Below are 25,447 nucleotides of genomic sequence, written 5' to 3'. Positions count from 1 at the left end.
AAAGAAGTGGGAAAAAATACACAACACTTACATGGTTTTTTTTTTGCTCTCAAAATCTATTCATTGAGACATTCCCAGTTCTTTGCCCGTACCCTTTAAATAATTTAAAGCAAAAACAATACTACCTTTAATATACTTAATTATATTATCAGTTTTTACAAAATCTTTATAATTTTATTAATCACTAACTTACTAGGTAATATGTTTATAAATATGTCGCTCTGTTGATTGTGCGTAAACTCACATGGCTCACGCTCTTTTTTGCAGTCGTTTTTTTATGTATTTATGACACCCATTTTTTTTAAATATCGTACATTTTCATAGTTTTGTTCCTCTTTACTCAAAAAAATTTCGTAAGAAGTTTTAAATACTTTTAGTTATTATTTATTCATTAAAGTACTTTTAGTCATTATTTTATACATAGCGCTACATAAAATAAAATAAGACTAAAATAAATAATAAAATACTTTACTGAAACAATTAAATTACATCACCATGGTGATGTCCCTAATACATTACGCTGGCCTTGAAACATTCCCTTGAAATGAAATTTGCCCTCAAATTCGTCGATATTACAACAGAAAATATATCCTCTCTTTACATTATGCCATTCCTCGCTTCGTAACCAGCTGATTTCGTGACATATATCTGGACACTTTACATATTTTGTAGCTTCTGTGTCAGATAAATTGGGAAGGTTGATTTGAATTATCGCAACCATGCCGTCAGTATAAGTTTGTATCACCTGAAAAACAAAACTCCTATAAATACTAATCCGTCTGTGAAAGTGTATAATATAAGCTAAACATCTCTTGCCTCTTCTCAACCATTAGACTACAACGGTGTTTTTTACACCCGAGTTTTTATAATTCTAAAAACCGGGTGTTTTTCTAATCGTTGTCATAATAGTGAAGAGATTAATTATTGTAGCCTTTAAGGGTTAAACTGCATTTATCAAGGGCATGTGTCATAGCGCAGTCAACAGCGTACGTGAGGCATGCCCGCGACGCATGCGCTCTGACCGTATCCAAAACTTTCGCTTAGTTCTATTTTTTCTGGAATTTCTTATGACCAAATAAGCCGCACATAAAAAAAATAAGCCGCACACAGTAAAACGTTATCGTCGCACATGTTACAAAGCTGACAGACACTGCAACTGAACAAAATTTATACGTGGGAGAGCCATGCTTCGGCACGAATGGGCCGGCTCGACCGGAGAAATACCACGTTCTCACAGAAAACCGGCGTGAAACAGCGCTTACGCTGTATTTCGCCGAGTGAGTAAGTTTACCGGAGGCCCAATCCCCTACCCTATTCCCTTCCCTACCCTCCCCTATTCCCTTCCCATCCCTACCCTCCCCTATTACTCTATTCCCTCTTAAAAGGCCGGCAACGCACCTGCAGCTCTTCTGACGCTGCGAGTGTCCATGGGCGACGGAAGTTGCTTTCCATCAGGTGACCCGTTTGCTCGTTTGCCCCCTTATTTCATTAAAAAAAAAAAAAAAAAAAAAAAAAACATGACGATGTTGGCGTTGCGTTCGATAACGCATTCAATTATTGAAATCACGAAACGAAAGTTGAATAAAAAAAAGTAGACGAAAATTGAGACAAAAGCGCATAGTGTGGACATAGCTATTGATTTAAATTTAGATGTTGCGTCGAGTTTCTGTCTCGGAAAATTTTACTGTTTGTGTGTGATTCGCACGATAAGTGAACTAGTTTCCAATGCAACAAAGTTACGGGGAACATCTAGTAAGCAATTATAACGATACTGTATTATATATATTTTGAAACATTTACCTTCCATAAATACAGCGGCACGTATTGCTTGTTATCGGAATCATCACTGAGATGGACATCTGAGTCAATAGTTTGACCTGGGAACCTCATCCTACCATATGTTCCTGTCCAAATGTATACGGAAAATTTCAAAGATGACGCAAATTTTCTTACTTTACTTTCCACCTCTTCCCAGTTCTAAAACAAATACAACAAATTAGTTACCTAGTGATTTGTCGTATCTCTAACAATTACCAGCTTTTCTATCATTCAGAAGTAAAATTGTGAACCTTCAAAGCTGAATCAACACATTTTTTTATTTTACCTGTTGATAACAGAGACTCCAATGCGGCATCATATTAAGGTAGTGGAATGTCGCAGTCTGTAATAGTCCGGGTAAGATGTCCTGAGAAATCACCAGTTGCTTTTTCCGAAAATGGCAGGAGTTGCTCTCAAATTCCTTTCCCAGCAAATGTGAAAATATACGAATTTGTCGTGAAGGGTCATACAGCTGTGAAAAATCATGCGGCAGGTCAACACCACTATTTACAAATGGTAGTTCCTCTTTTAAACCTTCATTCGAGACGGACGCCACAAAACTATATCTTGAAAACACCGGCACACTATCTTCAGTATCAAAACAGATGTCGTATAATCCTTTGATTCTACCCTCATATTTGTATCCGATTGTATAAAGTTGGCTATACCATTTCTTTCTATTTGGCAGACATTGTACATGTTTATCGCCAACCTTTTGAGGTACTGCGTAAACCGTTATTTCCGTCTGACACTTCAGGTCGGAGAATTTAATCTCTTCACCCCTGATGGCAAATGTTGAATCGCTTATGCAAACGGCTTTTACTTTTTCTACTGTCTCTAGCCCAGGGTAATTGAAAGAGCTTTCTGGACAATAAAGCATTAATGGCTTTTCGTGCGGTACAATCATGGATCCTTTTTGTATCTCTAGTACTGGCCACCTTTCCGTTTCTGTTAGAATTAAGGGTTGGAAAGCAATCGAGTCGTGGGAAATACTGAGCTGGCACTCTAAAAAGGAAATATAGAGAACATTATTACGATATTACATTTTATTACAATTTAAACAAAATTACCTACCAAACAATTATTTCTTGTTTGTTTTTTGATGAAATCACATTATCTTTTGATTATGTGATTTCATCAAACGAGCCTTAAAACGGCAACTGTATGTTTGGCGAAGCCTCAGGGAAAACGAATAGTATTATGTCCGATTAGGAAATGAAAAAATATTGTATAAAAAGTAAAAAAAGAACTAATAACAAAGTAAATAATATGTAAGTTTTTAAAGCTATGACACAACTACTTAAAAATGATGTCAGAAAAGGCTAAAACAAGAAAATAATCTAGAAATACATTGATATAATCAAGAATGGGATTTAGGAGTCTTTGTCAAATCGCAACCTCTTGTATTTAGGGTAGGTAGTAGGTATTATAAATAGTTCTACCTTAAAAACAATACCAATACTAAATAGATCTACAAAGTTTTGGATCAATATTAACTGATTTGTTTTGAAAGTCTCAAATTTTTATTACGCAAAAAGGGAACTTTACTTTTTGGTCGGGTACCTATAGGTTTTTATTTTTTAATGACCCAAGAATCTTACCTCCCGATTTTATCCGATATTTTCGAGTGATTTCCCCAAAACTGTTGAAAACCGTGCATTTGTAGACACCGATATCTTCTGTTTTCATATTAGTTATTTTATAAGCCATTGACGGAACAACAATTTTATAGTCATTAAGGGTCCACTTTACCTAAATGCAAATAATATAAGCTCGAAAAAACAAATTAAATGATTGACTTAAACATGAAATATGAACCTCAATATGACTAATAATAATTAATCTCTTACTTAAACAGTCTTTAAAAGTAGACACAACACTATTATGGAATACATGCATCAAACCTACACATGCATCACAACCACAATATTCATCTCGTCTACACCAGCCTTTCCTTCCGACCTTTTTTAAACAAATTAAAAAAAGGAAAGGACACGCACACACACACACACACACACACACATATATACACACACACACACACACACACACACACACACACATACACACAGACACACTATTAATGAGGCACTATTGCCTCATTCACAACTATGAATCGGTTATGAAAAATAAGTAAGCCACAATAACCTATTCAAATTATTATTATTATTATTATTAATTAATAATTTAAAACACGTTACCTTCGGGAGTGGTTCTGCTTGAGCACTACAATCCAGTAGTGTATCCGATCCTCTGATATATTCTATTGGTTCAGTGGGATCAGCGTTTATGAATCTTGGCCTAAACCCAACTACCACTTTGGTGTGATATGATATCGAGGTGGTTGTGTTACTGACTCGACATGTGTACAGGCCATTATCTCGCATGGAAGGTTTATCTATATTGAGCTCTCCAATTTGGATTTCTTTCTCGTCCTAATAAAATTCGGATGATTAGATTTTTCACTAATTTTCTAAAAGTTCATCAGAAGTTTACTAAGAAATTTACCTTAAACCAACGCACAAGGTCTTTATCACTGTGAGGAATATTGCACGGTATTAAGCTTGGTGTTTTCTCTACTACCCAAGTCTTTGGTATTAATTCTTCCTCGCCCGGTCCTTCGGGATATGCTAAAATATATTTTTTTTACATTTAACAACCTCATTCATATTTACACTCAAAATATTATGTAATATAATATTTTGTCCATTGCTTCTCCACAATTCACTTTTTTACTTTTGGAGTCACTGAAGGTCTATGATATTATAAAACATGCTCAAATAAATAAAATTAGAAACAATGACGACCTTCCGATGTCCATCCTATGAATTTTCTGCTTAATCTTGGTAAAAATAAAATATGTTTTAGAAATATAATACAATTACCTCGTATATAAACGGTCACGATCTTGTTGTCATTTCCCGTAGGACTTTTTGCCTCACAAATGTAATCCCCACTTAAACTTGTATAGGGTTTTAGCAGAACGAGTGTCCCATCGTCGAGGATTTGATGAGCGACCTTGTCTGTTAACAAATTTTTATTTTCATTTTGAATCATCAATGCCTCAGGACTCAGTCGAAGATAGGAAATAAACGTTGTTAACATCGTCACCGATTGGAGTCATCTACAGGAGATTCCGAGGACTACTTCCGAATGCGACGTGCACCACATCGCAGACATTAACTACCACAAAAGATTTAAACATCTATAATTGAACAGTTGTTTTGAGACCATTAATTTGTACTAAAAATTTTTCTAATCAACTGTTCAACAGGTGCTTAAATCTTTTGTAGTAAGACCGTACGTGTTTAGTGTTAGTTTTATCATAAATATATAAAATGTATGTTAGTTTGTAAGGTATTTATGATATGGGCAAAGATGCCTGCAAAGATGGCAAAGAAGAATCTATACTAATATTATAAATGCGAAAGTATCTCTGTCTGTCTGTCTGTCTGTCTGTCTGTCTGTCTGTCTGTCTCGCTTTCACGCCAAAACTACTGAACCGATTGCAATGAAATTTTGTACACAGTTATTCTAGAGTCTGAGAAAGGACATAGGCTACATTTTGATGTGGGAAAATATCTTATTTCCATGAAAATATCGATGAAAATTACTTCGCATTGCGCGTGGCCAGCGCTCATCCCGGGGGTCCTGGGTTCGAGTCCCGCAGGCGGAACAAAAAGTTTTCAATGTTCCTGGGTCTTGGATGTGTATTAAAATAATATTTCAAAAATCTTAAATATATTTTATGTATAATATTATAAAAAATCCAGAAATATATCGACGCGATGCAATGAACATTTTAGTTCTAATACGATTCAACAGATGGCGCTTTTTTTACTTCGTTGTAACATAGAACTAATCATACTTATTAGTTATTATGTTTTTGTTTATAGTTTTTAATACGTTAGAATATTATGTTTAATAATATTATCACTTGCTATAATAATAATCAATCTATCTTATCTTATAGAACTCCTACTGCATTTCTAAGGAGTTCGAGTGTGTTGTGTTGGCCTATATTCCATCCAGAAAATATATCAATGCAATCAACATTTTAATTCTAATATATGAAAACAGATGGCGCTTTATTTTTTACTTCATTATTATAACAGAACTAATCATACCTACTTTATTATATGTTATTGTTTTTATTCATAACTAGCTGTTGCCCGCGACTTATAAATACTGCGAAATATACTGCGAAAGTATCTCTGTCTATCTGTCTGTCTGTCTGCCTGTCTGTCTCGCTTTCACGCCAAAACTACTGAATAGATTGCAATGAAATTTTGTACACAGTTATTCTAGAGTCTGAGAAAGGACATAGGCTACATTTTGATGTGGGAAAATATCTTATTTCCATGAAAATATCGATGAAAAGTACTTCGCATTGCGCGTGGCCAGCGCTCATCCCGGGGGTCCTGGGTTCGAGTCCCGCAGGCGGAACAAAAAGTTTTCAATGTTCCTGGGTCTTGGATGTGTATTAAAATAATATTTCAAAAATCTTAAATATATTTTATGTATAATATTATAAAAAATCCAGAAATATATCGACGCGATGCAATGAACATTTTAGTTCTAATATGATTCAACAGATGGCGCTTTTTTTTTTTACTTCGTTGTAACATAGAACTAATCATACTTATTAGTTGTTATGTTTTTGTTTATAGTTTTTAATACGTTAGAATATTATGTTTAATAATGTTATCACTTGCTATAATAATAATCAATCTATCTTATCTTATAGAACTCCTACTGCATTTCTAAGGAGTTCGAGTGTGTTGTGTTGGCCTATATTCCATCCAGAAAATATATCAATGCAATCAACATTTTAATTCTAATATATGAAAACAGATGGCGCTTTATTTTTTTACTTCATTATTATAACAGAACTAATCATACCTACTTTATTATATATTATTGTTTTTATTCATAACTAGCTGTTGCCCGCGACTTCGTCCGCGTGGACTTTAGTTTATAGCGCGCGGTGTCAACAAAATTTGTGTCAAATTTAAAAACTTTTTAAAACCCTGGTAAGTGGTACCCCTCTTAGGGCCGCGCAGCGCGCTACACCGGAATGGCAGCGCTGAAAGTGCTCGCCTCGCCGCTGCCATTCCGGTGTAGCGCGGCCCTTAAGAGGATACAACAGCGGCTAGAGAAATGAAAAAAAAGTACGTGTAATATCTATAGCTGTCTCCCTTACCTCAAGCCTATACCGCAGAACGCGATAGAGACAACTGCAGAAAATCCAGAAAATCAACGATTCGTTGTCCCCTGATTCCTTCTCCAAAACTTAACCGATTTAAGTACTTTTTTCATTAAAGATTAAAAAAAGGCTTGAGCAGTGTTCCTATGTTTTGCTTTTTTTGTATGATCTAGCCAAATCTGTTTTCTGGACGTTTGAACACAGTGGAAAATCTGGCCATTTTTTTGGGTTTTTGAACGTTCATATCTTATTTAATAATTAAATTATGAAAAAAAAATGAAACATAGGGACATTGTATTAGTGGCCGTAGATATTCAGGAAAAAAAATATAACTCTACTAGCATTATCCAGGGAGGAAACAGGGGACAACGTTTGTATGGAAAAAGGGCGGTGTGGAATCCTCTTAATTAATCAAAATACCCAAAAACAGCTGTGCAGTGTGCACATAATCTGTACTAATATTATGAATGCGAAAGTATCTCTGTCTGTCTGTCTGTCTGTCAGTCTCGCTTTCACGCCAAACGCCAAAACTACCGAACCGATTGTAATGAAATTTTGTATACTGATAGTCTAAAGCCTGAGAAAGGACATAGGCTACTTTTTTACTGGAAAAAAGGGTTGTAAGGGTCGTAAATTTGTTCAAAAAATTCATAATAGATGGCGCCGTTCGTCTTCTACATCGCGCTGACGCTTGCTCAAAAGTCTTTCTATAAGAGGTGGTATCATCTTACATTTAATTCTCGATTTTTTTCGATTGTTATATCTATTCTACGGTATTAAATAACTCAGTACTTTATCTGTGCAGGCAGTGACGTAACCTTAATACCAAATTTCACCAACGACTGTTAAAGTTAATGCTCGAATTAGTATCACGTTAGCTGTTTCGTTTTTCATATGAATGAAAGAGAAGACAGGATATTTTAACAAGCTGTTAACACTAACAGACGTTGGTGAAATTGGGGCTAAACCTATCAATGATAAATAGTTTATGGGTAAAGTTGTGTAATTGGGGGGCTAAATAAGCTTTAAAATTTGGCATAATATATAAAGTTTAACATACAAAAATGAAGTACTTATTGTTTGCACACTGCACAGCTGTATTGATTTAATGGGTACCAGGGTTTTTTTATAAAAGCTTTTGACACCAATTTTGTTGACATCGCGCGCTATAAACTGAAGTCCACGCGGACGAAGTCGCGGGCAACAGCTAGTTAAATAATAAATAAAATATAAAATAAAACAAAAATATTCCCTAAGTGGCCAGGGGCACTCAATGATGCTGGTTGGTGAACCAGCGCAATATAAACTATGGGAGTCCTGATATAAAGTAACTTACTTGTAAGGGGGTGATCGCCTAATTTCCAAGTTACGATTGGTTTGGGATTGCCTTGAACTTTGCATGGTATCCTTACTAGAAGATCACCCTCAACAGCACAAATATAGTTCATCCATTTGTCGATTATAAAGGGTGGTGCTGAAATATATACATCTTATTATATTATCATACCTACCAAACTTTTACACAAGTCTAGTTTACATAATATTTTGTAGGGTCATTTGTGATATAGAAAATTAGGAATGCCGTCGGCTGTCGCATTAGAATAACTGTTATAAAATCTGAACTTAAAAGCAAACATCTAGGCGACCTGAAAAACCAGTGTAATAAAGTGTTCTTAGCAAAAGTTCATCATCATTAGCCCACACGGAGTTTATCGATTTCATCTAAGTAACTTCCAGGAGATTTAATGTTAGGCATTCTGATTAAGTATAAGAATTTTGAATTTGGCGTTGTTTTTATATTTCTTAAATTAACATTACGTAACACCTTTGAAGGACGCTTTGTAAGAAGCTCATCTTACTGAGTGCAAAACTTTAAATACTCCTTTATAACTTTAAATACGTTTACTTCCTAGAATTCATTAGTGACACTACAGAATGGTATCTGTTTCATTCGTAATCTCATTGTTAAGTATAATGCAACTTCATTACCTTCAATATTGACAGTGTATGTAAAATTGCTCGAACTATAACCATTACTAGCGGAGCACACATAGTATCCGCTATTTTTCTGCTCAGCGTAATATGCTTCTAATATTACCTTTTCTCCTGATTTACCTTCTCTGTAAACATCAATAACATTGTAAACCTAATGTAACGTAAACATAAAAAATGTAATAACGCTTTGTGCATTTTTGGTGACAACTTTTTTTACATTCTAAATCAGTTTGCAATTTTATACTTACAAAACCGGCCAAGTGAGTGTCGGGTCACGCACAATATAGGGTTCCGTAGTACCGCTAGTTTTTGATAATTTTTATTTGGTCAATGAATGTACATCTATAACTTCGTGTTTATACTACTAACAACATCATCTCAGTCAAAGGAATTTGAACGAAAAGTTCCTTTATACTTCTCCGAATATATATTTTTTTTAGTTAATCGACTATTACACAATAACTTATGAAGTTTTCTTAGCCATTATAGTTTTCCTTTTAAATTCAGCATATTTCCTACACCCGTGCATTTTTTCACATTTCCAGAAGCAACCGTATAGCTGGTAGAAGGGGGGGGGGGGGGGGGACACTGGACTCTAACGATTTTTTCGACTTTAAAACTTCATATTTTAGAAATGGATCCCTAAATCGGAAAATGTTTTTTGGAAACTCGTATTATTTAAAAAAAAACCTATCCAACGACTCCCCACACGGAGGAGGACGCGAAAAAAAACCATCCCCGTTTAATGTGTAGGGGTCTAAGGGGAGGTACCATAATTTCATATAAATTAAATGTCGGCATTATTAATATATGCCAAATATATTCATGCCGAATTACGGCTTTGTAGGGCCTATAGTCTCTGAGCAAAACTGCGAACAGACAGACGGACGGACGGATAGACAGACAGACGGACAAACCGAAACGGGTGTCTTGTTGACTGCGGAACCCTAAAAATAGAGCATTGCATACAAAAGTAAAGAACGCTTACTTTAAAACCTTTGGTGATTTGTAGTCCTTAGAAAAGTAGATTATTTTTGCAGTTGGCTCCGGGTACCCACTGGCTGAACAAGGTAAATTCAGGGAACTTCCTACCGGAACTGTAATCGTTGTGCTCTCTGGCATGATAACTCTAACGGGAACTGAAATGTGCAGTACGATAGAAACACTAACATAACATACCTACATAATATTATCATTATAGTGACGTGCAACTTTATTTAGAATACTATTATATTTAAATTCATATAAATTTTTGGAATATCTTTTTAGCCTACCGTGTACTTTGACTTGAAAGGTTTTTTTGTCTATACCCCAAGCGTTAGTTGCCACACAGGTGTAATTACCACCATCATTTATGGTGGCTTTGGACCTGTGAAAAATAAAAAAATATTATATAAAATATTCAAAAGCTATAAGTAGTTGTGGACGTGAAAAATTTAATGTCATACTATCAGTTTGCCTGTTTGATGCAATAACTAAATAAATGGGGAATATAGGCAGCATATCAATTTAATTCATCCATACCATTTGTATGTCTAATGTCGCAGTCATCTGGTTCAATCTGCGATTCGATTTAATGACACCATTCAATTGAATGACTCAGCTGATATGTCGATTGAACGATCGTTGCTTAACGTTTAACTAGTTAGCGATTTGTAACATAGCCCTTTGAAGATAGCGGACATGAAAGTTTTTATTTTTTTCCCACTGCGGCGCTAGTAGTAACTAAAACAAATATGGCGTCAAACAGCTCGCACAGCTGATAGAACTGTGTTAATATTTTGTCCATTAAATTTATTTTAAAGTGCTATAAATTTGTAGTAAAATAATATTATGACAGCGTGGATTTACCTATTACTATCTCGTCAACGGCTACTTAAAAAATATATTATGCCATTTAACGACTTCACTATACACTTTTAGTCAACACGTTAAACGACACCGTCAACGTCTTGACGATTGTCCTTTAGTCAATCAATTGAATGGTGTCATTCAATGAATGCGCTAGTCATTCAATATAATCGCAGATTAAACCAGATCTCTGATACCTCTGCACATCAAAACCGCTGAACCTATTTTGCGGGAATTTGGTATAGATATACTTTGAGTCCCTGGAAAGGACATTTTTTTTTTCAATGTACGGTTCCTGCGCGATAATCGAATTTTGGCGCAACGGAGTTGCGGGCGTCATCTAGTAAAAATAAATAAAATATTTAATTACCTTGTATGATCCCGGTTTCGATAATCGAAGGTTATTATCTTATTTGTTGTATTCAACCATTGGATCTCCGGTAACGGGTTACCCTTAGCAATACATTGTAAGTCTATGGCTTCATTTACAGTAATATTTATAATGTTGCCTTTTTCTAAATCTTTAATTTCTGGTTTAGCTAAAATTAAATATCAATTTTTAATTAATATTATCAGAAACTAAATTCTCTTGAACTCTTGAATCCTACTCAAGATGATAATATTATTATAGTATTAAGTACTACTTGTAAATGACTTTTTTTAAATATTATTATTATTTGACCTATCAACAATTATTGTTGCAAAGTGCAAGCATCTGCATGGAATTCGGATATTAGGAGGCTTGGAACAAATAATTTTATTCATAATATACAACATATCCTGACACCAGTGTCCGATCCTTTAATATCACGATGTATGGCATATTTTCATCGACAAATTGGCTCCAAATTTTTATTTTCTCTATCACGGTTGTAAAATAGCAGCAATTTTAGTTCTTTCGAGCGCTCATATTAACATGAATTTTCACCAAGAAGTTACAGTACATTCAATATCTTATATCTTTAAACGAGCAATTCTTGTATATAATAATTGGAATCTCGGAATCGGCTCCAACGATTTTCTTGAAATTTAGTATATAGGGGTTTCGGGGGCGATAAATCTATCTACCTAGGATTAATTTATAGAAAATGTCATTTAACTCGTGTTTTATCGAATACCGAGCAAAGCTCGGTCAAATAGCTAGTCATAATCTGAAAACACCCTATGAACATAAAAAAGGTCTCATTTGATAGCTTAAGTTGTGGACTACGCTTACACAGACATTATGTTATTTTAGTGGAATTAAACTTAAAAATAAGCAAAATTTACGAAAAAAGTTTGTGTATTTTTTTAATGGCTTTTTGGAAAAAAAATCGTGTGCATTAAACTGTTTTTTTTTTACTTTAAAAAGATAAAGTAAACCTTAGAGAATGCTCTTAGTCATAGAGTTTAGAAGTCACAACGATTTGCTGATGAAATATTGGTCAGATTAATATGAGTGCCCAAAAAAAACAAATATTAGAGAAATATTGACAGCCAATTTGTCGATAAAATATGCCATAAGTACATCATTACATCAAAGGTTTGGACACTGGTGTCGCTGTCGGGACATATATTTTAAAACTGATTTTAAATGTGCCTTACTTCAAATCTTTTCGGGTCAAATAATTTAATTAAGTATGTATAAATTTTAAATTAATTTATTAGACGTGTTTATGCATAATATTATAGTCGGTATTACAAGTTTAACACTTGTAATACCGACTAAATGGTAGTATTATTAACAAACGACACTTAGATTATCATCCAGATAATATAGTATATAATATCATTAAAAACTTACTATATACCGTAACGTGAAAATTTCTTTTGGAGCTGCCTATACGATTTTTCGCTACACAGGTGAAATACGCGTCATTGTCCGATTGATCAGCTTGAAATCTGTATAATGTTTGTAAAATTATTTAGGTAATAATTACTATTATTAGTCTCTATTTACTCTTTTAAGGTACTGCAATAATTTTCACGCTAGCCTCTGGCGTGAAAACATTGCACTGTTAGTAGCACCAACACTACATAATACATAATAATTATTGTTCGGGTTCCTTAGAACATTTTTTTTTATTACAGGCTACAGCTGTCAAGCTATTTTTTCGTGAGTAGCTTCATTTTGATAAGACGAGCAACAATTTCCTCTGCGAAAAATTTAATATTTCGATTTGATGATCCTAAAATATGGATTATTTTATTTGTAGGACAATGTTACTCTTAAATTATATAACTATTAACCTATATCAATTTACAAAAAATCAGCTGGTTAGGGTACCGTTTTAGTGAACGAGGGCTTGTTGATTATAGAACCCTAACCAGCTGATTTTTTGTATATTAATAGGTTAACATTTATAAAATTAATTAAAAGTAACATGGTAATTGTCCCAAAAAAAGAACAAGCTATATTTATGGACCATCAAATCGAAATAATAAAGTTAGCTATCACTTTCGACAATTTTCGCTAAGCAAAATGTTGTTCGTCTTTTCAAATTGAAGCTACTCATGAAAAATTAGCTTGATAGTCATAAAATAATGTTTTAGGGAACCTGAATGTTACGGGTGCGAACAAAACTTTTTGTTTACTGTCTCTAATAGACAGAGAGTTTTGTTCGACGTTAATGATAATTATTGCAACGTTTCAGTAATCATAATAATATGACGTGTACAACATATTGGATTTTTTTTTTCTTTAGGAATTAGGTCGGGCCGTTTAATGTTTGTGCTAGTAGCGCCCTTTAATCCAACTTTTGCTTTATATTGGATAGATATTTTTTTTTTTGTTGCAATTGTCGTAAAATATAACATACACTATAATTTCAAAATCTAATTATCTTACCTCAGCGTGTGATCTTCAAGAATCTGATATTTACTACCGTCATTAATTACATTACTATTTTTCAACCATTCAACATGCGGTGTAGGATTTCCTTTGATTATTGAACAAGGTATTTCTACCATAGCCTTTTCAAGACGCTGCACTTCGTTTCCTGCATATTTTATAGACGGTGGCTCTAAAAAGTTACAAATTTTGAAACACTTATTTTAAATGATGACGTGATTACAATTTATTTGTGATTTAAGATTTTTAACTGGTAATTCATGCAAGTTCAAAATAGTTCACAGTATAAATTAAAGCAAAACCACCTGACGGGACATTTTCTTTTACCATGTATGATGTACGTTATAATAATAACATTAATATTGTACTGAATAATCTATTAAAAAACTGAATCAAAATCCGTTTTGGAGTTTTAAAGATCTTCCTTAAACAAGGACAGACTACGGACAGCGGAAAGGGATTGTGTTTTACACAATTTACTGATTTAAAATAATTTTAATTACCCTTGGGTGATATTAATAGTAATATAATTATCATTACTTGCCTTCAATTCGTGTAATTTTAGCATGAGCTTCATCTCCCCCCATCGAATTTTTAGCTCTACAATAGTACATTGCATTTTTATTACTTTCTCCTACTTGCAAAATACTTTTAAATTGGCCCGTCACATCCACAGTAATTATTTCAGGATGAAATTCTTCTCCATCATCACTAACCCAAATTATTTCAGGTTTGGGGTAGGCTTGAACATCACATTTTATAGTGACTGGCTTGTTTGATTCTGTGATGATTTCAGTGTCACCAATTATCTTCACTGTAGGCGATTTATTTTCAATTTTTCCTAAATAATAAATAAAACTGTTAATTCTATCAATACGAAATTGGATAATAAAATATATATATATATATGTATTACCAAAAACTTTTTGAGGTTCAATAAACGTCACTCCGACACGACTTATTCCTACTCCAGTAATCATATTGTATCCGTTTACCTGCAAATAATATAAAAATTTTATATTATTGATGCAAAATTATGCTTATAGGAATTCGAGTTACTCTGATTCAGTCAACAACCAAAAATGATACTTACCTTTATCTTGAACATTTTATCTGGGAGAACAATTTTTGCGGTTGTTGTATACAACTGTTGTTTAGCGTTAACAAGTTTTAAAGTTATCGGTTTCCCGATTACATTGCTATCAACATCGATGAGCTCAACTGTATTTAATCTTACATCTTTAGTGGGATTGTCAAGAATAATAGAGAGAAACGATTCCTCACCTGAAAATAATTTATATGTTTCTTTTATTACTTATACAGACTTTACGTACTTATATGATTTTACCTATACAATACTCCTATTTTAGTCATAAAGTACTAAAATAGGAGTATTGAGTACATACAGGACTTCTAAATATCTCAGTAGTAAAAAATAACATTAATATAGTAATAAAAAATAATATAGTAAAAAAAGGCTTTTTATTTGAATATTATTTTTTACGCACCTGCGTGCGTTGCCGGCCTTTTAAGAGCGAATAGGGTAATAGGGGAGGGTAGGGATGGGAAGGGAAGGGAATTGGGGATGATAGGGAAGGGAATTGGGCCTCCGGTAAACTCACTCACTCGGCGAAACACAGCGCAAGCGCTGTTTCACGCTGGTTTTCTGTGAGAACGTGGTATTTCTCCGGTCGAGCCGGCCCATTCGTGCCGAAGCATGGCTCTCCCACGTATAAATACTCAAATACAATAAAGCCCCTACCAGGAACAGGCAATGCAGTTGTTTCTTTCATTGAGCTAGGCTCATCTTTTGAAAATCCATGCATAAATGATATAGACGTTGAACCGGTAACGGTCAATCGTGTACGTAGACGGTCATGGCAATCCAATTTCGCTTTGTAATATCCAGGTTTTGGATTACGGATATGTAATACCTGTAAAGGCAAACAATATTTTATAATATTATCCTTTATCTATTTTCTAAATAATTTCTATTAAAAAATATTATAATGATTTGTGGTCGTAACCCCTTAACCGCCGAGCTTAAAATCAATTGTCGTGCCTCTAGCGCCAGCACCATAAATCGAAAAAGGGGTTTGGATAATATTGGCGTCATTTCCAAATCTTGCGGCCACTCACCAAACCGGTATATTATGAAAGAACATATCAAGGGGAGTAAACTTTATTACGGAGGACATATAGCTAAACTATATCGGAGCCGAGATATTCGGCATTTTAAGTTTGTAATTTCAACTAAACGTAAATTCAATCATAACATGAATATTCTGGAATATACAATAAAACGGCGTCATTTATTAGCTTAAAGCCTTCCTCGATAAATGGCCTATCCAACACAAAAAAAATTTCTTTCTTTAAATTTGTCTTTGAGCGTAACATAATTATATACAAAATAAAAATGGATTTTCAAATGTGTTAGTCGCGATAAAACACGGAAACGGCTGAACGGATTGGGCTGATTTTAGTCTAAAAATATTCGTAGAAGTCCAGGAAGGGTTAAAGTGACACGAAGTTCACCGGGACAGCTAGTATTCTATAAATCATTTCTGCAGCTGTACTTCTTTAATGAGTCGGGGAGTAGATTAAAAGCTGGACTGAAAATTCTGCCGAAAGCTGGTGGCGTCGGGCATCATACTACTTTGCATACTGCAAAATTCGCTAAATAGTGGAAATAATCAACATTATATTATGGGAACAACACCCTAGAGTCATTTTACCCACAACACATTAATACACAAGAACAATAATTATAATTGCCTAATATTGCATCCGGCCCTTTGAAAACCACTGTCGAATAAAATATAGTCTCAAGTCTGGCTATATTTTAGTCGCACGAGAGTTAAATCCAGTGTGAAAATATGTATGAGAAATTATTCATATTTGACGCGGACGAAGTCGTGGGCAATAGTTAGTGAGAAATATATATTTAACGGATTAATATACCGTTTCTACGCCTGTTTGTTAAGGATAACTCCATAAAGTAACGTTAATTACTTACTATTGATTTTGTGATCATAAGATGCAAAAATAAATATACTAAAATAATCGTAGCTCAGCTCCGATATTACTCAGAACAATTTTTATTACTGATATATGTTTCTCTAATGTAGTGCTACAAAATAGTTATGGTTTTATCCCTGGCCGCTGGAAAAAAAAATGACGCCACAGGTCCATACAAAGTTACCCAATGCCCTTTATATCTACAACAAATAGTGATGTGCGTGCAATACTTATCTTTTTCGATGTCGATAATTTATTTCTTAATTTATTATTTATTTAAAGTATAAACTGATATCTAATATTTGAATCCATAATGTTGTTAGTAAATATACAACGCTGGCAAAAACATTAGATAAAAACAGCTTGAATCATAAACTTATAATGCATAATATTATGTTACGCTCAAAGACCGAAATCGCTCAGTGAGCGAAAAAATAGCTCACAGCGTGTTGTGGTCACAGTGAAACAGCCACGAAACCTTTTCAATCGTCACGTTTGTTCTGCCAAATAAAATATATGATAACTAACTTGAAATGCAAAATCTGTCAACGTTGCATTATTATTTTTTTCTCATAGAAACTCAGGTAAAGCGCTTATTCCATTTCACTAAATTTAGAAGGTGTAGCTAGGATCCTAAATAGAAGACTAATTACTAATTAGAAGCTTCTTATTGCACTTGACCTAATTTAGTAACTAAATCAGTTGTGACCACGCGGCGATTTTGGCCAGACGTCTTCTTAATGTCTCCAGACTCCAGTTCTGTCAAAGCAACAAAAGATTGGTCTTCTCATAGGCTTAGCTGTTGGCTCAATGAAAATCAAAATAAATCGCTTCTCGGCCTTTTGGCTAAGATCAAAGTGTAAATAAAAGGCGAAAAAGATGGTTGAAAGAATTTTTGCTTCACGAAAAATTATGAATTATGAACTTTCTGAACTACTTGGAACCAGCAGACTTTAGAAATAACCCACGAATGCTACGAATGCTATAATCTAGATTCTAGAGATTGATGAGCAGTTGCTGTCAAAATTTAACAAAAAAAATTACAAATGAAAATAATATATATATATATATATATATATATATATATATATATATATATATATATATATATATATATATATATATATATATATATATATATATATATATATATATATATATATATATATATATATATATATATATATATATATATATATATATTTCTATCTTTCATTTTTCCGACTCGGGCGTTGGCCATCAATACACTTTTCTAAGAATATTTTCGGTAATTTATTTAACTTTAGACATAAGTAATTTCTAGGTCTTCTAATTAAGAACCTAAAGTGTAATCAATTGTAAATGATTACTTCGTTAACTATTTACCAAGTATAAACATTATTTTAATATAATACAGTGCTATCAAACAAAAAGAGTAGTGGTACTGGTCGTAAATATCCGACCTTGGCGAAATGGGCGCGAAAATATTTGTCGGATTATTCCGACCTTGGCGGCTAAAGGGAAACAGCTGTACAAAATATTAAGAAAAAATCTTATTAATGATGGGTAGAGCGTAATTATAAAAATAGTTATTGAAATGGTTTCAACTTCTAAGAATTTATTTTAATCGTTAAATACTTCCATTCATAAATTGTAGATCTAACATACTGTAGCTTTCGACTTCATTGTTATCTGCATCAAAAACTTTTAAAGTCATTTTATCGTCTATTTTCGGCACAATTTCCAAAAATTTTGAGGCTGAAATCAAAATATTGCCTGTTTTGTCGTCCACTTTAAACTGAAAAATGAAAAATAGTAATGAATATTTTATTCAATCTATTTAATGCATCATACATCTACAAAAAATTGTTTTCTTTTGTTATAATATACTAACAATAATAATATTGCTTCTTGATAAGAATATTTCTTTTTCTTATATATAATTTTGAAGATTATTAGTAAAACTTAAAAAATTAGTTTATAAATTTTTTACTTACATTAACATCAAGGGGACATTTGCTTGTTGTCTGACCTATCAAATGTCTTTCACTTGCAATGGATTGGGTAATGAATTCTATCGCCTGTTAAATAAAAAAAATAAATAAATAAATAAAAATGCCCAGACTGAGGATTTAAATTTTTAACATGAGCACAGAATATATTATATTAGTTGACATAAGTACCTACTACTTAAATTGTAGAGGTTTTCTGTATTTTAGTAGTTTCACAATTTAATTATTGAACAATGATAATTTATACGATTGGTGTCCAATTATTTAGTTGTACAATTTAGTTGGATCATGGATCTAATGTGCGAGCTGTCATAATTCGCCATAGCTATTGGTATAATCGTGGGTATAATAGCTCCCATACCAGTTTCGGTGACGGTGGTGGAGTAATATTATAGTGCCCAAGTGTGTGCGCAGTACACAAGAGCACTCTCTATTCCTTTACTCTTATAACCCAGTGGGATGGAAAACCGACACGACCGGCAAGAGATCAGGCCCAGGACCAACATTTTACATGCCCATCCAACGCATGGATCATCTTACTTGACAGACAATCAGGTGATCAGCCTGCATTGGCCTAACCAAACTTGGAAATAACGTGTTTCCAACTCGGGAATCGAACCCACGATCTCCGAGTCAAGAGTCGCGCTCTATACCACTAGACCACGGAGGCATTGGTATACTATGTGATTTAGTTGGCCAACTTGAAATTGTAAGTCTTGCTCAAAGGTCTTTCTATAAGACGTGGTATCATCTTACATTCGAGTTTCGATTTTTTCGATTGTTATAAATTTTTTACGTTATTTAATAACTCAGTACTTTATCTACGTAGTCTTAATTTAACAACGTAGTCGTATCATTGATCTCTTTAAGACGTAGTCTTTAAGCTATCAATGATAAATAGTTTAAATAGTTTATAGGTAAAGTTCGAGTGTAATTGGGGGGCTAAATAAGCTTTAAAATTTGGCATAAAATATTTTAAAGTTTAATTTAAAAAAATGAAACATTATGTGAACACTGCACAGCTGTTTTGATTTAAGGGGTACCAGGGTTTTATTTAAGCTTTTGACACCAATTTTGTTGACATCGGGCGCTATAAACTGAAGTCCACGCAACCGAAGTCGCGGGCAACAGCTAGTTACAAAATAAAGATATTAAACTTTAAATACCTTACTGATATTCGACTTGCTCAAAAGAAATACTTGGCCAGATGTCGCCTCTGCTATCTTGTGGTACACCAGAAAGTTCTCGTTTGTTAAACCTTTTGCATCACAGATCCCAGTCAATAGGAACGTAACCTGAAATAAATCAAAATATAAAAGTTTTAATTTTTTAATTAAAGAGGGCGTCTAACTCTGAAAATTAAACACTGTCCTTCTCTCTTGAAATAGTTAATAGAATCATCAATCAGGCGTTACTTTGCGGAAATCCGTAGCTTAAAATTTAGTTTGTTATTATTTTTTGCAATATTCCGCAAAACAAACTCAACCTTTAAGTGAATGAGTGAGTGTACGCATAGGCATGCGTACACCATGCCTATGCGTACACTCGCATGCAAGAACCTGCAAGCACCACCACCACACAAGAAATAATGTTGGCATATACAGGGTGTAACAAAAATAAGTGATAATACTTTAGGGTGTGTACGTGTTCCTTGTAGAGAGTTCACTGTGAAAGTAACAGCGCTGAAAGACCAAAAATATTTTTCACTTTTGTATGGGGAAACTCGTAACGCTCGAGCCCTTGCCCATACAAAAGTGAAAAAAATAGGTACTTATATAGATTTTTTTCTATAGTAATTTATTTCATACATTGCTCAGGTCCAGATTTTATTTTGAAAGCCTACACCCTACACTATAACAAGTAAGATAATTAAAAAAAGTATCATACGAATATTTATGAAATACACACATGAACAAATCATTATGAAATATTATATTTAAAATATTAATATCAGGAATTTTGGGGACATTATGCCTGTATTATAACAATTGAAGAGAGATGGCTTAGATTAATGATTGGTCTCCGCGTGAGGAGACCAATCATTAGCTGCTAATCTATGTGTCAATACTTTTCGGATTTTTTGTTTTTAAGAATAATCATTGACTTTTTATGGCCGTAGAAAAGTTATATGCTTACAAATCCTCATTTCGTTTTTCGTTTTAGAAAACCATAGAAAACTAAAATTTCATTTGAATGACAATATAGTGTGTTAGAGTAAACACCGTTATCCTTGAAACCATCAAATGAGCCCGTCAAAATAAACAACTTTTTCTATGAGATTTTTTGAGTTCCTAGGAACTCAAGAAAAATGCCGTCTTCATACCCATACAAATTGCCCGGATCAGCAATTTGTATGGGTATGAAGATGGATTTTTTTGAGTTCCTAGGAACTCAAAAAATCTCATAGAAAAAGTTGTTCATTTTGACGGGCTCATTTTAAGGTTTCAAGGATAACGGTGTTACCACTAGCACACTGCATATTTATAATTTATCTTTTACGTTACTTTTGACTTTTGCTAATGATCTAATTAATAAATAATGTTCTACAGGGGGTGACTGGAACGCCAAAAATACACACTGGGGATCAAGACTATCTACCACAAGAGGAAGACAACTAAAACTCTGTATTGATAGTAATAAACTAACAGCAGTCTCTACATGTGAACCCACTTACTGGCCAACTGACACGTCCAAGATCCCCGACCTACTGGACTTTTTTGTTGTGAAGGGTATTGGTGGACACTAAATAAAATGTGAATCTTGTCACGGTAGCTCTTTGGATCATACTCCTATTATACTGACCCTTAGCGATAAGATTATCGAATATCAGGTACCAGAAAAACTATATAACAAGAGAACGGACTGGGATGGTTTCAGAAACTATATAGAAGAAAATATAAACCTTAATGTCCCATTGAAAACTGAGGACCATATAGACAGTGCTACTAAATACATAACGCAATTAATACAAGAAGCATGTTGGAAGAACACTCCACTTCTAGATCACAAAAAAAGGAGTAATGACTTTTCTCATGAAATAAAAAAAGCAATCCAAGAAAGACGGAGGCTAAGACGTGTTTGGCAGCTTAGTAGACTTGCCGTAGATAAATCTGTATTTAACAAACAAGCCTCACATCTAAGAAAAATTTTAAGGGACTGGCAGGATAGGACTCTCGAAGATCAACTCGAATCACTAACAGCTACTGCAAAGACTGACTTCTCCTTATGGAAATTCACAAAGGCGTATAATAGACCTCGGATAACTAAGCCCCCACTTCTAACGCCAAATAGCTGGGCCCGTTCTTCACAAGAAAAAGTAGACCTTTTTGCCAACCATCTGAAGAATGTTTTCCACCCAAATGAAACGAATGTAGAAACTGATGACGACATAGATTCTTATTTCGCACAACCCGTTCAGATGTCGAAACCTCCTAAACCGACAACAGTACGTGAGGTGTGGAGTACCTTTAAGGGGCTAGAAGCCAAAAAGGCACCCGGCTATGAACTCATTACAATGGAAGTCCTGCGGGAAATACCGAAAAAGGCCGTTGTATTCCTGACATCTCTTTTTTTAATCTTATATCTTTAAGCCCGGCCGCACATTGTCCGAAATTTCTGATCAGAAACAGTTGAACGTCCGCGCTGTCTCTTACATTTTGTACTGAGCCGAGTGAGTTCGAACTCACCGGAAGGATATTTCGGATAGTGTGCGGGGTGGCGGTCCGGCGAAATTTAACTGTTTCTGATCAGAATTCGGACAATGTGCAAAGCTCGGTCAAATAGCTAGTGAAATATTAAGAGTTTAATACTTCCCCTACTGCTGAAAAATTTCGCAGATACTAATGATTCACAAGGCCGGAAAATCTGCGAACGAAGTGTCATACAGACCGATCAGCCTTCTTCCTATACTCACGAAGATATTTGAAAAACTGCTGTCTAAACAAATTTTGCACTTTTTGAAAAGCAATAACACAATCCCTAACCATCAATTTGGGTTTAGACAGAAACACCCCACTATTGAGCAGGTTCACCGGGTTGCTCAACTAATTAGAAAGGCGTTAGAAAACAAGGAATATGTTTCCTCAGCATTCCTAGACATTCAACAGGCATTCGACAAGGTCTGACACAAAGGCTTGCTCTACAAAATAAAACAGTATCTTCCACATAGCTACTTTCTGCTACTAAAACCTTATTTAACAGACCGGTATATTCAAGTGAGAGAAGCTGATTCCACCTCTGATTTCTATGAAATACTGGCAGGTGTGCCTCAGAGCTCAGTGCTGGGGCCAATGCTGTATAATTTATACACATCAGACCTTCCAACATTAGAAGAGGTAGAGACCGCCACCTACGCTGACGACACAGCTTTTCTAGTGACCAACACAAACCCAGTGACCGCATCTGAGCAGCTGCAACTTGGTTTAAACTTCATCACTAAATGGCTTCAAAAACGGAGAATAAAAGCTAGCACCATAAAATCTGCGCACGTAACTTTGCGAAGGGAAGATTGTCCGCCTGTCTCCCTAGAAAACTGCATACTACCTCACAGAAATAGTGTAAAATATCTGTGATTACACTTGGACAGACGCCTCACCTTGAATAAACACATCACCAGCAAGAGAGAGGAGTTAAGAATTAAATATAAACAACTAAACTGGGCTTTACGCAGAAGCAGTAGACTCTCACTGGAAAACAAAACACTGATATATAAAACAATCCTGAAACCTGTATGGATGTACGGAATTCAACTATGGGGGTGTGCGAGTAACTCCAACATCTCAATCCTACAAAGAACTCAGAACATCATACTAAAAACGATTTCAAAATCCCCGTGGCTCATCACAAACACGGAGGTTCATAAAAATCTAGGCATACCCACCATAAAAGAAGAGATACTAAGGTCCACAGAAAAATACAAAAAAAAGGTTGGAGGTCCACCCAAATACTTTAGCTTCTGGCCTCATCAGTCGTAATTATAACAGGCGCCTGAAAAGGAAGGACATCTTTTAAATGAAAGAACTATATAGTAAACCATGAGTAATGATATCTACAGCTGTGGTAGAAGCACTCTACCTGCCATGCGCAGTACATCTCACCTGCTTATAGTTAAATACTGATTGCAGATTAGAAGAGAAAAAAAAATATTTCTAATCGTAATCGTTTGGCATAGATTATTTTAATCTGAAAAGGCGACCAAACTGTGCAGAAGCGTTTCCATCAAGTTGGTCAATGGTCATTATCGAATCAAATTAATTTGTATTCCAAATTGCAATCTGGCAAATGCGGTCTGGTTACCTCAAATTTCGAAGAATATTGAGCCTCACAAGGCAACAAGACATAAAAATATATATTTTATCTTTTTTGACAAACTTACCTGAATGGATTTCTTTAGACTGAGACTTTTGATTTCTTCAAATTTATAATAATCTTTTGCAGCGGCGTCAGTGAACACGTATATAACTGAATTGCTCGGGCAAGCGTTCAAGGCGTTAAGGATACCATGCATAGCCAATTCCGGACAATCGCCTCCTCCATCAACATTGATACTGTCCAAAGATCTTTTGAATGCGTTTGGATCGTCGGTAATAATTCTGACTTCGCCTGGGCCTCAATGGTAAAAAATTAAAAATTCATGTTAATAGCATTCCATGTTACGATAGACGAACAAATAATATAATATTATTGTTTTAATATTGAAAATGCGAAAGTGGTCATTTCCATCTGAAAGTCAGTCTATTAGTTCATAACGCTAACCGTTTGTGTAAAATTAGTTGCAAAAATACGTTGAGTTGAGAAAGGGTATAATTATTAATCATAATAATATTATAGTTTTGATTTAAACATGTGCGGTTCCTGCGCGATAAACAAAAGTCAGCGCAACGAAATTGCGGGAAAAATCTAGCCTACGTAATAATACATATAAATAAAATATGATAGGTATTAATTCTGAAAATGAGAGACAAACTGCCGCACTCAGAGTGGAACATTATTTACTTAATTGTAAATAATTCAAAATTTTGAGATAAGCGCCATACATTATCTGTCAGACTCTTCATTAAATTCAAGGTTAATCGTAATTAAATGTCTCTGAGTAGGTACGGCGGTAAGATCCAGAGATTTAGAGATATATGACTCAGGTAGGTACTTACTAGGATCATTGAACGTCACTAAAGCAAACTTATCAAATTTTGTTACATCACTTTTAAGTATTGCATCAAACACTTGGTGTGTCTGTGATTTCACTCCGTCAATATCGTCTGCCATAGAGGACGTTTCATCTATGACAAAAGCAACATATCTGATATCGTCTTCTCCAATCACATTCACAAATAGAACATTAAAAATTATTAGAATCACAACATGTACATATCCGGCCATATCCAAATCTATTAAGTATAGGTATTATTTTTATCAAAAAATATATTTGTTGACTAACACTTCACCAAATGTTTAGTTATCATAAAATTGATATTCTTTTGTAACTTCACAAATTGCTATGATTGTTGTCATTATTTATATCAAAATAACATTTGAAATAGCGAGAATTGAGTGTTATCGCTGTTGTTACAGGACGCTTAATGTTTTACGTACACCTACTGTATAGATTATATTATAATATTATATATACATAGCAGTTCGGTATTCGTCATCGACCATCCTTGTATTTCTGCAGGAAAACTTTTTGATAACATGGTTTATAATTATTATTAAACAATAATTTACTAGTAGTCATTTCAA

At 34.2% G+C, this 25,447-nt stretch overlaps 1 protein-coding gene across 1 annotated transcript; it reads right to left on the bottom strand.

Moving 5' to 3' along the window:
• Positions 1–448: 448 nt before the first annotated feature.
• LOC121726219 (hemicentin-1-like) lies at positions 449–25,152 on the bottom strand. Its single transcript, XM_042113456.1, has 23 exons — positions 24,859–25,152; positions 24,084–24,316; positions 19,876–20,004; positions 18,695–18,778; positions 18,340–18,495; positions 15,463–15,634; positions 14,794–14,984; positions 14,617–14,695; positions 14,245–14,541; positions 13,698–13,872; positions 12,654–12,751; positions 11,241–11,409; positions 10,294–10,388; positions 10,008–10,158; positions 9,014–9,144; positions 8,361–8,498; positions 4,704–4,841; positions 4,327–4,448; positions 4,020–4,253; positions 3,420–3,570; positions 2,105–2,823; positions 1,801–1,977; positions 449–745 (listed from the first exon to the last, which is right to left on the bottom strand). The coding sequence occupies exons 1-23, from the start codon at positions 25,085–25,087 to the stop codon at positions 491–493; spliced, it is 4,323 nt and encodes a 1,440-aa protein (XP_041969390.1). The 5' UTR covers positions 25,088–25,152; the 3' UTR covers positions 449–490.
• Positions 25,153–25,447: the final 295 nt, after the last annotated feature.

This window comes from Aricia agestis, chromosome 4, assembly GCF_905147365.1.
Source record: "Aricia agestis chromosome 4, ilAriAges1.1, whole genome shotgun sequence".
Classification (NCBI taxonomy): domain Eukaryota; kingdom Metazoa; phylum Arthropoda; class Insecta; order Lepidoptera; family Lycaenidae; genus Aricia; species Aricia agestis.
The sequence above is the reverse complement of the archived record's forward strand: the minus strand, read 5'-3'. Positions and strand labels throughout refer to the sequence as shown.

Excerpts from the sequence above, each read along its gene's own strand:
- LOC121726219 (XM_042113456.1), bottom strand. The coding sequence starts at position 25,087 with ATGGCCGGATATGTACATGTTGTGATTCTAATAATTTTTAATGTTCTA. Across the intron at positions 18,779-19,875 it reads GCAAGTCGAATATCAGTAAG|GCGATAGAATTCATTACCCA; the intron begins GTATTTAAAGTT and ends TTTATTTAACAG. Across the intron at positions 3,571-4,019 it reads AAGCAGAACCACTCCCGAAG|GTAAAGTGGACCCTTAATGA; the intron begins GTAACGTGTTTT and ends ATTTGCATTTAG.